The following is a 17,850-nucleotide window of genomic DNA, read 5'->3' on the forward strand; positions in this document are numbered from 1 at the left end:
CAAATATGATTTAATTTTTGATGATGCCGTTTATTTGTTTATAGTGTTTCTTCAATAATTTTCGTGAATTTTGCAGTTTTCAAACTCAGAGTCATAGCTTCAAGCCTGATAAAAAAATTAGAGAGAAACTCAACGAAGTCCAATATTTTTTTTAGGCCTAAATTGTAACAAAAATAAGTGTAAACAAATTTTTAATTCTTTAATAAATTTATTTCTATACCCTTTACCCTTTTTAATTATTTTATCAATCATCACAATTTCACAAATATTAATCTCTATTCAAGACTTGGTAAAACTTTCATAAATATTTTGATAAAGATTTATAATGTTTGTGAAATATTCATTAATTTGCTCATTTTTCCTTTGAAACAATTTTTTTTACATGATACGTTATGAAACCCGTGCGAAGCACGGGTTTGTAACTAGTGGTAATAATAATCACTCCGTCCCGGAATAACTGACCCATTTTCTAAAAAAAAGTGTCCCAAAATAACTGACCCATTTCAATTTTCAATACAACTTTCATCATTCCCAATACAATATAACACTAAATAATACTACTTTTATCATTCCCAATACAATATATTCCACTTTCCCCTTTATTAATACACTTTTCTTAATCTGTGTGAAAAACCAAAGTAGGTCAATTAAATTGGGACGGAGGGAGTATTAAGTAGCCGGATCAACTTTGAACTTGCATGTTGACAACGGATATAAGTCTCATATAATAAATAATATTCTTCACCATATAACATAATGTCAACCGAAGAATTTAGACTTGTATCCAAACAGGCAACTTGTAGAGGAGATAATTAGAATTGTCTTCATGTAATCATGTTCCAAATGAATTCTAAGTTAGGAAAGAATTTTCTAATACCATCAACTCAATCATGTTCAAAATCTATTGCGGCCATCATTCATAAGCTGCACGTGTCTATGATTTTGACAATTATTTCACATGTAGACCGAAACAGGACCTGACCATCATAATAAAACTTTCAAGACATCATCCTTGACTTGACATAACAGTTCCTTGTTTTGTATCAGTGGCCTTGTCCCTTTCAAATTTTGAATATCATAACAATAATGTACTTATAGAACAAATGAGTGTTTCTAGAAAATATGCATAAATCAATGTGCTTAAAGACATTCTGTCTAGATCACATCCTGCATCTACATAAAAAAAAAAAAAATTTGAATGGCCCTGCATCTACATAAATGTTTAACTATCTTTCATTACACTTCTTTAGGGAGTGTTCTGAGAACTTCAGATCTTTCATTTATATCTTTCATCAGATAAAAAGACATCACAACTTAAAACAAATATTTCATTGCTTCAGAAGATGACAAGATGTTCGTCTGTATCAGTGCCTTTTATTGAATAGTACAGAGGGCAGAAGTTACAATTATAAAGCAAAAATAAAAAAAATTAGCTTCATTTAGAACTTAGGCAGAACAAATAGCTTCAACTCACCAGCACGTAGTATCAGTTAATAGCTGCTAGTGGGAAGAAGGCCCAAGGAGGAAAAATAATAAATCACAGAATCTACTATATAAGATATACCTGCTAGAGTCATGAAGAAGATATTAGAAGCTTAAGAAATTACAACAAGAAAGAAAAGCATGTAAAGCCTTATTTGCACTTTATTATAAGAGTAACTACTTTGAACCTCAGTTAAATATAATAATAACAGTGTACTTAAATCACAAACTAGTGAGGACTATTTCTAGACAATTTATGAAACCTAATTGCAATATGATATCTAAAAACTTTTCATGCTGAAATATCAGCATCTTCATCCTTAAAGTTAAATATTAAAACGAAAAATGTAAGTGCATTGAAACTCCTTTAACTACATGACAAAACCACTGCAGCCAGGTTCTCGCTCCATTGTCTGACCCTGCATGACACTTCTTACAAATGATACATCCTCCCACCTGCCCGCGTCTGCATATATGTTTGATAGGAGAACTTTGCCTCCACCATGAGACGGCGACAACCTCGCCAAATTCTCTGCAGCCCTCTCTCCTATGTGAACATTTCCATGAGTTCTACATGCTGCTAATAAAGTTCCCCATATCACAATATCGGCCTCCATTGGCATGGTCCTTATAATTTCCTCAGCTTCTTCTAATAGCCCAGCTCTGCCCAAAAGATCAATCATACAACCATAATGTTTGATATCTGGTTCCACATTATGTGCGCTTTTCATTGTTTCAAATATTCTCCTTCCAAGCTCCACCAACCCGGCATGACAGCAAGCACTTAGCACTCCAATAAATGTAATTGGATTTGGTTTAATATGACATCTCTGCATATCAGAAAAAACCTCTAGGCACATACTTGCATGTCCATGCGAGGCTAACCCACATATAATTGCATTCCATGGTGACACAGAAGAGACTTCATCTCGAATCTGATTGAAAAATTGAAGGGCAGAGTTGATGCTCCCACATTTTGCATACATATCAATCAGAGCAGCACGCAAATTGTCATTGAAAGGAATGGATTCACTACGCATGTATTCATGGGCCAATTTTCCTTCCTGCAATGTACCTAATGTGGCAATTGCAGAGAAAACACTCACCATGGTAACTTCATTTGGTTTGATTCCCCAGGCTACCATTTTATGGAAAAGTTCGAGAGCCATTTTGGGCTGTTCAGTTTGCGCATAGCCAGAAATCATGGTACTCCATGAAAACACATCTCTTACAGGCATCTTATCAAAGGTTTTCATTGCCTGATCCATCATTCCATTTTTTATGAATCCAGCGATAAGAGCATTCCATGATTCTAAGTGATCCTTTACACCCACTTCAAATTGCAAACAAGCAAGGTCCATCATCCCACACGCTGCATAAAAATAGATGATTGTAGTCTGTATAAAATTATGACAATCAAAGCCTCTCTTAACAACTGTTCCATGCAATTGCAAACCATCAACAATTGCAGTCCCACGACCACATGCTGAAACCAAATTCACTATCATAACTTCATTAGGTCTGTGTCCAGTTTGCAGCATTGCACGATAAATCTCCAAAGCTTCACGCAAACGACCTTTTTGAATATAACCGTCAATCATCGTCCCCCAAGAAATCACATCTTTATCACAAATCCCGTCAAACAACTCCCTAGCCCTGTCAACAAGTCCCGTCTTCGCATATCCATTCAACATCACGTTCCACGTAACCAAATTCCTCTCAGGCATCTCATCAAACAACCTCCTTGCTTCCCTCACACCCGAACAAAGACAATAGGCATGCATCAAATTTGTCGAAACAATAACCAACCCCTCAACAAACATCTTAACAGCCAAACCATGAACCATTCGACAATTCAAAACTTCACCCAAATGCGAACAAGCAGATATCACATTAACCAAAGTCAAATCATTCGGCACAACACCACAACTTCTCATATCCTTAAAAACCTCAATCGCTTCACGAAACAATCCATTTTGAACAAAACCCATTATCATTGTCGTATACGAAACACAACCTTTACCGGGCATTACATCAAACAGTTTACGTGCATTATCAATTTGACCATTTCTCACATACCCAGAAACCATAATATTACAAGAAACACTATCCAACGTAGGAAAACCATCAAACAACAGCTGGGCATTCTTAATATCACCGCATTTTGCGTACATGTTGATCAAGCTGTTTTGAATGAAAGTGTTGAAATGGAGACCAAGTTTGCAGATGAGGGAATGGATTTGACGACCTTGTGAGGTGAGGGAGAGAGAGGAACATGATTTGAGTGCGGAAACCAATGCAAGTTCGGAATCATGGTGGTTTTGATGGTTTCTTGCATTGGTGAAAATGTGAATGAAGTGTTGTGGAGTGGGTTTGGTGGGTGTGGAAGTGGAAATGTGTCTTGGAAGAAAGGGAAGAGAGGAAGGTGAGAATTTGAGTCTGAGACTCAAAGAGATGAACATGAACATGGGATGTTAAGAGAGACCATTAGTTAAACTTCGATGGTTATATGTCTGTTGTGTGTGTTGAACATCTGTGAGCAAGAGCCGCAATTAACAAACATATTTCAATAAAAGCAGACAATTTAGTCCTTTAACTACTTCTTTTTTTGTACAATTTGATCACTTTTATACAACTTTATAAAAAGGTACTAGTATTTACTTGATCTTTAACATCAAGATGGAAAGTCCAAAAAGTGGTTATGACACTAAACATAGTTTTTTTTTTACACTAAACATACATAATTACTTGTATACTACAATTCAATCATATTTTTAGCCATGACTTAAATATGCAATCCGTCCCTGTAATTTGGACGCGTTTTGATTTTCGTCCTTGTAAAAAAAAATAAAATTAAAAACATCCCTGCAAAAAAAAATTATTTTAAAAAGGTCGCTGACCCCACTTTTTTGCTGACATGGGATGGCTTTGGCCACGTCGCAGTTACTGACAGTGCAACTTTTGCCACGTGGCAGTCCACGTCATTAAAATTTTATTTTTTTAAAAAAAATCTGAAAATTATTTTTTAAAATAAAAAAAATGAAAATAAATTAAAAAATAAAAAAAATTCCAATTTTTTTTTAAAATATGAAGAAAAAATTGGAAATTAGTGTTTTTTAAATCTAGAAATAAATTTTTGAAAAATATAATTTTTAGTATTTTCAAAAAAAAATGTAATATATAATTTTCAAAATAAAAAAAAAATGAATTTTCGAAAATTTAATTTTCAGTTTTTTTTTTCCGATTTTTTTTTTATGATTTTTAAATTTATTTTCAGATTTTTTAAATTTGAAAAAAAGAATTTTCAGAATTTCGAAAAAAAAAATTTAATTAAAAACGAAAATTTAATTTTCAGTTTTTTTATGATTTTTAATTTTATTTTCAGATTTTTTTAATTTAAAAAAAAAAGAATTTTCAGAATTTTGAAGAAAAAAAATTTAATTAAAAATCAAAAATTTAATTTTCAGTTTTTTTTTCCGTTTTTTTTATGATTTTTAAATTTATTTTCGGATTTTTTAATTTAAAAAATGAATTTTTAGAATTTTAAAAAAATAAACAAAAATTAATTATGTGGCATGTCACCTCAACACCATGTGGCAAAAGTTGCACAGTCAGCAACTGCCACGTGGCCAAAATCATGCCACCTCAACTGAATAGTGGGGGCCAGGGACCTTTTTAAAACAATAAAATAATTATAGGGATGTTTTTAAAAAAAAAATTTACAAGGACGAAAATCAAAACGCGCCCAAATGACAGGGACGAATTGCATATTTAAGCCTTTAGCGATAAATATTTCATCAACAAATAAATCAAGTAATTGAATGATTTTTTCTCATAAAAAATAAAAGTAATTGGATGATTTTTGTTTCAAACTAAAACCGAACAATACACCAATTAGCTTTGGTTTTGAGAAAGGCGAATTTAGACATGTTTCAAACTAAAACCGAACAATACACCAATTAGCTTTGGTTTTGAGAAAGGCGAATTTAGACATGTAGAATAAACATTCGCATAAACACTTTTTAACGGAGCTTGATAGAAATATCGTAATGGTACGTATATTTTATGACTTAAAGACCAAGTGCATACTTTAACTAACAAATTGACCAATTTAAAAGTAAAAAAAATAAAATTAATCGGATACAAATGTTAAATGTTAAACGTAAAGGACTTTAGAATAAATTTGGCCTATATACAACTATAAAAATAATAACGAGGTATGACTCTCTATCAACAAAATAATAAAATTAACGAGGCATGACTCTCTATCAACAAAATAATAAAATTAACGAGGTTCCTTAAAAAAAAAAAATTAACGAGGTATCACTATTCACTAGTATTTTACTAAACGAGTTTTTTTTAGTCACACAAAGATATTATAGCTTATAAGTTCAAAAATTCATTTCCTAAAAAAAAAAGTTCAAAAGTTCAGAATTCTAAAAAAGTCTTTTATGGAAATTAAAAGTCGCATACTAGTTACTTCTAAAATAAAATTAGAGAACTTGATTGTAATAGGATATTGAAATAACACATGTTTTTTCTTACAAAAGCAAAACTAAACAAATTTATTACTAATGATCACAATTTTGAAATACATAACAAAACTTCAATCACAATTTTGAAAAATAACAATGTAAGCCACTATATAAACTTTCCTCCTTAAAAACTATACCAAAGAGTTGGTATTAGATAAAAATAATAATATTATCTTTTTTACATAAGAATACTTGTGTTATTTTTCAATATTTGTTCTTCATACTTTCTTTATATTTCCAGACAATTGAAGTGAACAATTTTTTTTAACTCTTTCCTTTTATTTTCTCTTATTAAAAAACTTAAAACTATTTTATTCATAATCTATATTTTTTTTTTATAAAATAGGTGAAATAATTCAAGGGATGATAGAGTCGGCAATTTTAGGACATTTTACAACAACTGAAATGGAACAACGATGAACCACATGTTTATTGGAGTCAACTCTGTACGATCCTTCATAAGTTTATAGACACTCTTGGGCAGTTCAGATACAAGGAAGGATTGATAACACTATTTTCTTTCTTATAAAGATTGTTTGGATCAGAAGCTTTCCAATAAATGAGTAACCATGAGAATGGCAATGGTTTAAATATATGTGACATGCCTACGCAGTGGTGGATCAACGATGATCTCCTCCTCCATTAAGAGTTGCATTGGGTGTAGACCTGCTCAAAGCATTAAAATCAGAGGTTCAGAGTTACCATTCAGAGCATATCTTCAAGTCTTCAATAAATTTGAATTAGTGGCTAGCCACAACTTCTGAAACAGATCATCATCATTAATTTCCTTTTTTTACTTAAAATGCATGATGCCACAATATCAGAAAAAATTCAAAGTTCTTGTGATAACAATGTCTATTGGTTTGAGTAGGAAGGAAATTGATTGCTCATACGCAAAGTATCAAATTGAACCTTCTGAATGTCTAAAAGAAACTGGGAGAGCTTTGTCCCCCAAAGTGGAAAATAAACATCCTTAACTCAAATAAGTCATGATTCAAATTCAGATAATGAAGCTCCAGATCAAAACAGATTACATAAAACAATGATTTAAAGTTATACACTGATGGTCAAAGACAAAGTCCCGCCACCCCTACTTCTTCCATAGGCCGTGGAATGTGGCCCTCTATGCTATCCACCTAGGCTACACACATGTAAGGTACATTTGCAAAAGGCTCACGAAGAGAAGGCATGTTAGGCTGTTAGTCTACTTATCGAATGAAAAGTTATCTGACAGCTAAACTAGTAAACCTAGGAATGAATCGAATAAGATATTTTCATTTTTTTGCCAAAAAAATAAGTCCTTTAAGCTAGCTTGTATTGTGCAATTATATTTCTAATAATATAGAGAAGAGGAATGATAGAAACACTCACTCTAACATTCATTCTCTTATTGGGTGAAAACAATGTGGGTCCCACATTTTGGAAGTGAGTCCCACATGAAGTGGTGGGACTGACATTAATTTCACCAAATAAGAAAGTGAGTGCTAGAGCAAGTGTTGAAAAGAGTGTTTCTAGCAATCATATAAATAAAGCAAACTTTATTAACATCAACATAGTAGATTACTGAATGCAATGCAATGCATGTGAATCAAAAGCCAGAGTGTGCAGTCATTTGTTCGTGTCATTGTTCTCATATTGATCTGTAAATCAAATTGAGAAATAGAAAATTCTTAAATAGTCAAGTGTAAAAACAATAGGTGTAACTAAATTACCACAGACTTATCAACAATTCTGAAATTTTGAAGCAAGAGCAAACACACAATAAGTTAGTAATAAGTAGTGCATAATTAGTAACTTGGAGGAATGTTTCAACTGTTTACAAATTTTTATAACTGGCACAAATAAACTCTTTCATAGCAATCTTTGGACTTATTAATGCTTATCAATTGCATTTTGTTTAAATATAGACCTTGTCGGCGTACATTTCTCAACTCATCTAACCCGATTATTTTGGAAGTTGAAACTAAAAATCAGTTTTTATATCCTACCACAACCACGGGCGCCTCTTTTTATCATGCATATCTGGAATACAAATAAAACCCGGCTATTTAGTAAAGAAATGGAATGTTGTATGCCTAACAAGAAAAGGACAATGTTCTACAGGCACAAACAGCTAACTAGTAAATGTAAAAAATGCTTTAACCAAACCAAACATTGAAAAATAAATACTCAATTCATAAGGATTTTTAAGAAATCTCAGATCTTTCATTTAAAGCGTTCATCCGATTTATACAACTCCAAAATTTGGAAAACAATTAATGGAGAGTTCATAACTTCTAACAAAAACTTGCCATAGTGGCAATTATACAGCACTGGATTACTTCAGAAAACTAATAAGCATGTGAGAAAAGGAAAATCCACAATCCTAAAGCATAAATAAGAAATTGCTTCTTCATAGAGTACATCATTGGAACAAATGGTTTAAAATCATTAACAACATCGGAATGTATGCTACATACATTTTTTTTTTTTTAAACATTTGCTTAGACATTTTCAAATCAAAGACTTAGGAAACCTAAATGCTTCCTTGGTCTTGAGGTAGCTTAGTAAAAGAACGATATTATCTTTTGCAAAGAAAATATGCCTTAGATTAAGATATACTGGAAGAAATCAACATGATCCATTGTAAACCTATTGACACTCTTATAGATCAGAACATCAAACTATGACCAGATTAGGAGGAGCCTAATTTAGATCTAGGCAGATACAGGGAAATTAAACTACCTCGCAATAACTAGACCCAATAATTCCTTCACAAGACCCACTGTAAACCTATTGACACTCTAATAGATCTGAACAGTAAACTATGACCAGATCAGGAGGGAGCCTTATTTAGACCCTGGTTGATACAAGAGACTAGTCAGGAAATTAAAATACCTCAAGATCACTAGACCAAGTAATTCCTTCACAATGAGTGTGTGGTGAGTCAACTCATAGAATCTCAATAGGTTTGATCATTAGGAGTAAAATCTATTTAGTGCCACACACACACACACACACCCATATGTAATTTTTGTTTTTATTTGTGTAGCTGTCACATCCTTGGTTTCCTTATTTATGTAGTTTCCAATGTTAAATTGTTAATCTTGTATATATGTAAGTGATTGTGTTGACTGTTGAGGATTCCATAAGCAATTTAGTAGATATTTAATCACCGCAAAAACACACAGCATCAATAAATAGCTAATTGTTGGGTGAAGGACCTAGAGCCATAAAGAAGATACTGAAGACAAATATGCAAGGTATTAGTTCTTGTCACCTCTCAAACTCCAGCTTGATATGTCCAATCTGTGTGTGTGTGTGTGTGTGTGTGTGTGTGTGTGTGTGTGTGTGAAACCACAATTTCGGATATAAAAAAGTGAACATTTCAAAGTTGGTACCAGTATCTATTCATTGCATTTATCTACTGAACAACTAGCAGACTTTTAATCAACAAATAAAAAAAATTGACAGAACAACAATTGAAAAGATGAAACAATAAATAAATTTGTAACTTTTTTTTTTTTCTGTTGTTCAAAAGCAATTTTAGAGGACAAAATAAATTAGTGAAAATTGCCATTGATATCTTTGTTAAATGGTTATACATTTTGCTATAATCTTCTTTTTGGCATTCCAACTTTTGCAAATGAACCAGAGCAATTACATTACGTGAAGAAATTGCTTAACATCTGACTAATCACGTAGAGGATACTCCAGTTCAATGATAGTATGAATAGGGTCCCTAATCTCATACATTTATGATTTATATGTATGTATGTATGTATATCATTTATGCATGCTTGTACATATATTGTACCTACATGCTTTACGTAGCCCAGCCCAACACCTTCTGTGTCATATACTGAATTATTTCCTCTGCCAGTGGCCTAGTATCATAGTATGCATATACCAAATACTCAAATGTCATGCTATTACTACTAGATTTCTTAGGATAAATATTACATCAGGTCATCTTAATCCAATTTTACGGAAACGGATTCTCTGACTTTTGGGCACCAACTGCACCCTGACTTTGGAGAATTCTAGTCTGTTTGATTAATCCAGCGTTCAGAACTTTGCCATATGGCAAACCTCAGTTTTACGCAAGTCTGTAGTGAACGACCCTTTCTCAACTCTGAATACAATGACGATGGGTAGCTGAAGGGGTGAACCACCGGTCATGCCAACGGAGGCCTTCCCGCACGCCACCACAACGTCGACGTTGCTCACCACGGCCACAAATCCATGCAACACCACCGAGTACGAAGTGTAGGGAGAGATCTGAGATGGTGGCGGAGTTGCGAAGTGCCGACGGCGGAAGTAGATTTTCTCCACAAATCATGACAGCGGAGGCAGGATTTTGTCATGATTTTGTTGCTGAATTTGATTTTCCATTTCTATGGTTCTTTAATGGTGTTTACAGTTTGACACCACAAGGGTCACTGTAGAAGACGATCTTAGGACCAAACTGCAGTGGCTGGTTTGGCAGTTGTGGCGTACAACCTTCTATGGCTAGTGTGACCTCCATGGCACAACCCTTCGTCTCCACCACGCAGCTCAGAGTTTTAAAGTGGGTCAGTTCCACGTGGCTTAATTTTCAACGTTAGATTTATTGAACGGGCAAACCTTTCCCAAAGGCAGGTGACGTTCCCGCCATAACATCAGACAATCCGGATCCCAATTTTACACCCCTTTCCTAGGACTGAGTGTACAATGTTCAGGTCATCCTAGTCTAAGCCCACTCCTCATTCTAAAATGCTTCTGCATTCCCCATTCAAAATTTTAAAAGGTCCCAAGGAACAGAACTCACATTTCACATTTCAGAATTTTCAGTAAACACTAGCCAACACCTGAATTCCACAATTTGGCAATAGGTAACGAACAACCTCACAGGTTTCTTAAGATTCTCTCCAAGACTACAGATATAATTCAGTAAAAAGGTGCATCATTATTGAACACCACAAAAAATTGATAAATTGTAATATATCGTGAAGAGGGTACAAAATCTACTAAAAGAGGACTATACCTATGTAATCTAAGTTGCTGCACTTGTAGCTATCTGAAATATAATTAGAATTTTACTTGCAATGCATGTTATTCTAGCTTTCCTACTGAATTTGTATTGTCTTTAATATTAGAATCACAATTTCACTAAAAACTTAGATTACAAACTAATTACCCTGTTCTTAAAACAAAAAGGGAGGAAATACTAAGGATGAGACTCCTCCAAAGTGAGCTTCATAAGGTTATATCTACAACGGATTTAGTTAAAATCACATTATAATATTAACCCAGAAAGATCATGGTGGATACATCCGTACTCAGGTTAAAGATAAATTCACTTTGGAAAAGCTTTTTTCATTTACTAAAACTTTCAGCTTCAGATGACAGCATACAAAGATGACTTTCAGTGACATCCGAAATTCACAGAAGGTGCATAACATCATAGCTTAAGCATCTATAAAGCCCAAATAACATAAATTTTGGCAGGAGTAAAAGTTAAAAGATAAGTGAGGGAAAGAAATCTGGATAAACCCCTCAAGGCATATCACCATTGAAATCACATCAATTTCGGCAGGAGTAAAGGCTGAAAGATAAGTGAGGGAAAGAGATCTGGATAAACCCCTTATGGCATAAATAAATCGCCATTCAAATCACTAACCTAGTTATGAATGAAAGGCAACTTATGTTGGCTAAGTACAAATTCGGTAGACAAATCAAATTCTCTATCCGTATATGTGAATCACAAGTAACTTAACAGAAGAAGACTGAATAAGTCCTACTGATAGCTTTTCTTTACCACAATTTCAAGGCAGAAATGTGAAAACAAATAATCGTTGTTAAAGTATTTTATTAATGACCGAGCAAACAATAACACGAACCCGGATTCACTGCCGTTGCTGACTGCGCATATTCATACAGTAGGCAATTCGTGATCGTCCAATCAAGATCGGACAGCCCAAAACATAAGCAGATTTTGATTTTCTTTAGGCTTAATTACTCATTTGGTCCCTTAATTTATTTTTTGGATTCGTTTTGGTCGCTTAACTATTAAAAGTTTCGTTTCGGTACCTTAACTTATTTTTGGGTTTTCTTTTGGTCTCTTAACTACTAAAAGTTTCGTTTTGGTCCCTTAACTTATTTTTTGGTTTCGTTTTGGTCCCTTAACTCTAATACATTCATCATAATGTAAAGGACCAAAGTGGTTGACGGAGGAAGAGTTAAGGGACCAAAACGAAACCAAAAAATAAGTTAAGGGACCAAAACGAAACTTTTAATAGTTAAGGGACCAAAACGAAACCAAAAAGTAAGTTAAGGGACCAAAACGAAACTTTTAATAGTTAAGGGACCAAAACGAAACCAAAAAATAAGTTAAGGGACCAAAAGACTAATTAAGCCTTTTCTTTAAAAACTAAAATCAGTGAGTTTGAGATCTGGACTGTCCAGTCTCAATCTATGATTGCATGAATGTGTGTCGTTAGTGACTGCAGGGAATCCGCCAATCCAGGTTCCAATAACCTCGCCTACAACAAGCAGTAGAACACGTGGAGTATCTATTTTACTAAAACAATCCCCCACCAAGAAAGAGGGAACACAGCTCTCAATCTCAAAGAAGAATACTGCAAATCGAGAAAAGCTTTGTCCCACAACAAGTCAACCCGATTGATAATAACCCTACCGATAGCTTTTCTTTACCACGATTTTAACGAAGAAATATGAAAACATAATTTCAACACTAGAACACTATCAGGAAAGAATTATTTATCCAATAATAAATAGTTGTTAAAGGATTGCATTAATGACCGAGCTAACAATAACACAAAACTGGATTCCCTGCCGTTGCTGACTGCGCACATTCATACAGTTAGGCAATCCGTGATCGTCCAATCAAGATCGGACAGCCCAAAAAATAAGCAGATTTTGATTTTCTTTAAAAACTAAAATCACCGAGTTTGAGGTCCGGACTGTCCGGTCTCAATCTACGATTGCATGAATGCGTGTCGTTAGTGACTGCAGCCAATCCGCCAATCCGGGTTCCAATAACCTCGCCTACAACAAGCAGTAGAACACGTGGAGTTTCTATTTTACTAAAACAATCCCCCACCAAGAAAGAGGGAACGCAGCTCTCAATCTCAAAGAAGAACACTGCAAATTGAGAAAAGCTTTGTACCACAACAAGTCAACCCGGTTGATAATAACCCTACCGATAGCTTTTCTTTACCACGATTTTAACGCAGAAATATGAAAACATAATTTCAACACTAGAACACTATAAGGAAAGAATTATTTATCCAATAATAAATAGTTGTTAAAGGATTGCATTAATGACCGAGCTAACAATAACACGAAACCGGATTCCCTGCCGTTGCAGACTGCGCACATTCATACAGTTGGGCAATCCGCAATCGTCCGATCAAGATTGGACAGCCCAAAAAATAAGTAGATTTTGATTTTCTTTAAAAACTAAAATGTGAGATCTGGAATGTCCAGTCTCAATCTACGAATGCATGAATGCATGTCATTAATGACTGCAGGGAATCCACCAATCCAGGTTCCAATAACCTCGCCTACAACAAGCAGTAGAACACGTGGAGTGTCTATTTTACTAAAACAATCCCCCGCCAAGAAAGAGGGCACACGGTTCTCAATCTCAAAGAAGAACACTGCAAATCGACAAAATCTTCGTCACACAACAAGTCAACCCGATCAAAAATAACCTTTACCAAGCTTTCTTTTCATAAAAGTAAGCTTTCTATGATATTTGAATCTACACGTAACACATCATCAACCCTAAAATTTCACACAATCAGATTTGATCTAAGATTTAATCTTTCCAAAACATCCTCAAAATCTAATTCACACCAATCAAAACAATTAAACAAACATTTCAACACACAAAACCCAATTCAATTCCACCACAAAACAAAAAATCAAAATCAAAACAACAATATCATCATAATTCCCAAATTAGACAAATTGAATCAATCTTTTGACTATGAGTGAGCGAGTAAAACCTAACCTCTTCTGACGCTTTCCTTTCTTAGGACCAGAAGCTTCAAGCTTAGCAACAGGACAACCACAAGGAGCTCTAAAAAGCAAAAGAGCTTTCCCATTAACAGGAGCCATTTTCCTTAACTCAGACCTCAAACACTCATAATCAGGATTCCCTTCACTCCCACCTTTCCAAGGAAGTTTCTCATATTCACCAAACCCTAACCCTAATCTCTCTATCTTCAAATCAAACTCCGTCGCTTTCTTCAACCCTTTACACCCTTTCCGCTCACACTTCCTCGATCGAGCACCGCAACATATCTCAAAACCGAAGACGAAACCGATGGAGAAGATGATGAATGCGAGGATGTAAGGGATGGGGAGAGAGAAGGAAGGGAGGAGGAGAGAGAGGGAGTTGAAGATGTAGAGGATGTAGGAAGAGAGGAGGAACGCGCCGGAGAAGAGAACGAGGAGGAGGATGAGGAGGTCGAGGGTGGCGGATGGGGCATGTTTGCAGTTGCAGAGATTGTTGCAATGGTGGCGTAATGATGAAGAGGAAGATGAAGATGAAGAGGGCATTGCTGTGGTTAATACAATGCCTTCTTGCATGTTTATGTTAAACTAACACTTTTACACATTCTTACTTTCTTCTTTCGTCAAATACAACCAAAATTCATAATTAATACATTAATCTTAAAGTTTATTAGTATTTAATAATTATTATTAGTATTAGTTAAATACAATACTTTTTAAATTAATATTTATAATCATAAATAAAAAGATGTGATTAACTGCTAAGGATATTTCATATTGTATGCAGGGGCCGAACTTCGAACTCTGGACACCCCACTTATCTTCACTAGAACGTCGACCCGTGCAACGCACGGGTCTCACGGGCAGGAATAATTTGATACATAATAAAACGAATAATTAATAAAGTTTTTAGTCCCTATAAATATATCAAATTTAGTTTTTAGTCCTCGTAAAATTTTTTTGATAGATTTTGGTTTCTATAAAAAATTTCAGCACGTAGTTTAGTCCCTATTAAATTAAAATTTATTTAATTATGCTTAAAATTTTAAATTTTTTAATGATCTGTTACATACTTGTTTAAAACATAATAAAATGTTCCTTCGCTTAAACACATACTAAGCAAAGGCAAGCATACTAACTTGGTTTTATCAATCTGTACTTTTAATTTAACATGTGAATGCGTGGGATCTAGTTACTCAAGCCAAATCAGTATTGGGTTTTCTTCATCAAGCATACCAACTTGGTGAATGACTATCTAACATTCAGAAAAATATTAACACCTTCCGGAGGTAAATCTAAAAATAAATTTCGTACATTTAGAGGTCGAAGCGCTAATAAAAGACAATGATAATAAATTGTTGAATTAATACTTATGGCAATGAATAAATTTATTTAGGTGGACTGGAAAAAGTTTCCTTAGCTAAGTAAATATAGCCGACACAGCAACTTGAAGAAAATTAAAAACCAAACTGTAAAAAACAAAAGGAAAAAACACAGATTATTTAATGTCTGATTTATGCAGATTGAAGGAATTCGATAACAAAGCAAACAGCTCTAGCATTCGAGCAAGCTAAACATCTTTGTCGTCCTTGTGCTCAATTTTGACACGAACAACTCTGGTAGGTTTTGTGGCCGACGTCTGGCCAGCTTCATCATCATCAACAGCCACATAGTCAATGCTTTTAGAGGACCTCTTAGCACCTGTTTTGGTGGTTGGTGTGTCAATCACACATGTATTGCTGCATGAGTCCTCAGCCTCTGGTACATCATGCAGACATTGGCGCCAAACAATTTGATCAATTGTGTTACGGATTAAACCTTTACGGACTCATGAAAGATTAATGTAATAATTACCATCTGAACATTTGAATTGTTTGGCGCAGCACAATCCACACTAAGCTCAACAACAGATCCATCGTCGGAGTTATTAATTGTATTTGTTTCTCTACTGACTTTAGTCTCGTAGAGCTAACGTGCCTGCATGCACCTTCCATTCCACCGTAAAGACTCATCGCCACTGTATCAGAACACTTTTCACCACTGTTGCCTCCATCGATTCCTCACCGAACAGATCAGTTACCATACATTGATTGATTAGTAACTAATTTAGTAAGGGAACCATAGTTTCAATTATAAAATTAAAAAAGTATACCAAAAATTATATTAGGAGAATACCAGCACACATATTTGTTAGCAAACAAATGAATAGTCACGTAACCGTTTAAAATTCCAGAGTAAACTTAAAAATGTCGTGATTTTATAGGAACTAAACATATTTATTTATAAACATAAAATTTCATTAGATATAGATAAAGAAACTATAAATTGTAATAAGTTAAATATAAAGTATGTAAATAAATTAAAAATTAAAAATATAATTATGTCTATATATACTATATTTTATTACCGTGTTTTTTAAATTCGTTTAAATATTATTTTAATTAATGTTTAAGAAAAGGGAAAATTTCTTATACGATATTTAGTGTGACAATAACAATAGTTAAATATCATAGTAATATGAAATCATGAATATAAATATGATAAAGGGCGACAACGGATTATACCCATGTTGGAGAATCGACTTAAACTAAACAATTTTAGAAGCTACTATGCATGTGTTTGATTATGCGGTGACCAAAATTGAGTTTGATTGAATTGATTTTATATATTTTTTTTTGAAAAATAAAAGAAGGATTATATTAATTGGAAATGGATCCCAAATTTCTTTTGGATTTTCTTCTACCCAAATCTTATTTAAAAGACTTAAACGCACTTTTGGCCCCTAACTTTATCATAGTTGCAATTTTGGTCCCCTATTAAAAAAATCACTTTTTAACCCCCTAAGTTTACCCTTTTTTTTCAACTTTAAGGTCCCCTTAATCTTGACTCTATCAACGCCCACGTGGCTCATCACTTAAGTGAGTTGGACGCCACATGCATTATTTTTCAATTAAATTTAAAAGAAAAAGCCACATGTGTATATTATAATTAAAGAAACAAAAAAGAAAAAGGTAATGGGAAGGGGCGCACGTGACAATCTTCATCTAAAACACAAACAACGATGTGAGCAGTTCAACATCTTACAACATGAACAACAACAAACCACTTATTATCAAAAGAAAAAAAAAGCTATGGTCCTCTTTAGAAAGAATTTATCAGGCCACACTCATGCTTTCTCACCTACCATTTCTTCTTCTTTTTCATGGATAAGAAAATTCAAGGATGAAGGTGACATTCACAGCCATGGTCATGTGTATTTATAGTTATACCGTATGAAAGAAAGAAGTAACAAACAACACCTTTGTGTTCTTAGTAAAGTGGATGAAAAAATGGGGGGAAAAAATTAGGTTTAGGGTTAGCTTTACGGATTAAGCATTTACCACGGTTTAGCGTTTATTTTTATCGAGAGAAACAGGTTTAGGGCTTCGTATATATAACCAAAATATTTTCTTCATAAAAAAAAGGCGAGGATAAGAATAAAATTTGTGCGATGCATTTTTTTAGATGGAATTTGTTATGTTAAATTGCAATCGTAAAAGTGTAGAAAATATTTGTTTCAAAAAAAAAAAAAGGAGGATACGAATGAAATTTGTTAGGTTAATTTTTTTTTTTTGAAAGGGAAATTTGTTAGGTTAATTAATAAATAAGGATTCGGATGGCCAAAACTATAGGAAAACAAATTTCGGATTTAAGTGAATTGATAACAAATTTCGGATATGACCAAAATTATAATTAGAGATAAATATGAAATAGTTGTTTCGGAAAATAGAAGAGATAAATACGAAATAGTTGTTTTGGAAAATAGAAGAGATAAATATAATATGATCAA

At 33.7% G+C, this 17,850-nt stretch overlaps 2 protein-coding genes across 4 annotated transcripts; both read right to left on the bottom strand.

Annotated features, from left to right (window-relative positions):
- Window positions 1–1,626: 1,626 nt before the first annotated feature.
- Window positions 1,627–4,127, bottom strand: MEF18 (mitochondrial editing factor 18). The gene has a single exon (XM_085742866.1). The coding sequence runs from the start codon at window positions 3,948–3,950 to the stop codon at window positions 1,854–1,856; it is 2,097 nt and encodes a 698-aa protein (XP_085598992.1). The 5' UTR covers window positions 3,951–4,127; the 3' UTR covers window positions 1,627–1,853.
- A 2,296-nt stretch (window positions 4,128–6,423) lies between these two features.
- LOC146944481 (uncharacterized protein At5g19025-like) lies at window positions 6,424–14,638 on the bottom strand. 3 transcript variants are annotated; one of them, XM_085742869.1, is made up of 2 exons: window positions 14,017–14,638; window positions 6,424–6,683 (listed from the first exon to the last, which is right to left on the bottom strand). In XM_085742869.1, exons 1-2 carry the CDS (start codon window positions 14,595–14,597, stop codon window positions 6,638–6,640), a joined length of 627 nt encoding a protein of 208 aa, XP_085598995.1. In that variant the 5' UTR covers window positions 14,598–14,638; the 3' UTR covers window positions 6,424–6,637. The 3 variants fall into 3 exon arrangements, with proteins under 3 accessions (XP_085598995.1, XP_085598996.1, XP_085598997.1); XM_085742870.1 differs by having other exon boundaries at window positions 6,424–6,777; window positions 14,017–14,625; XM_085742871.1 differs by lacking the exon at window positions 6,424–6,683 and adding an exon at window positions 7,737–8,039 and having other exon boundaries at window positions 14,017–14,625.
- Window positions 14,639–17,850: the final 3,212 nt, after the last annotated feature.

The sequence above is a fragment of the Medicago sativa genome, chromosome 2 (genome assembly GCF_051527215.1).
Source record: "Medicago sativa cultivar Bolivia chromosome 2, Bolivia_mono, whole genome shotgun sequence".
NCBI lineage: Eukaryota > Viridiplantae > Streptophyta > Magnoliopsida > Fabales > Fabaceae > Medicago > Medicago sativa.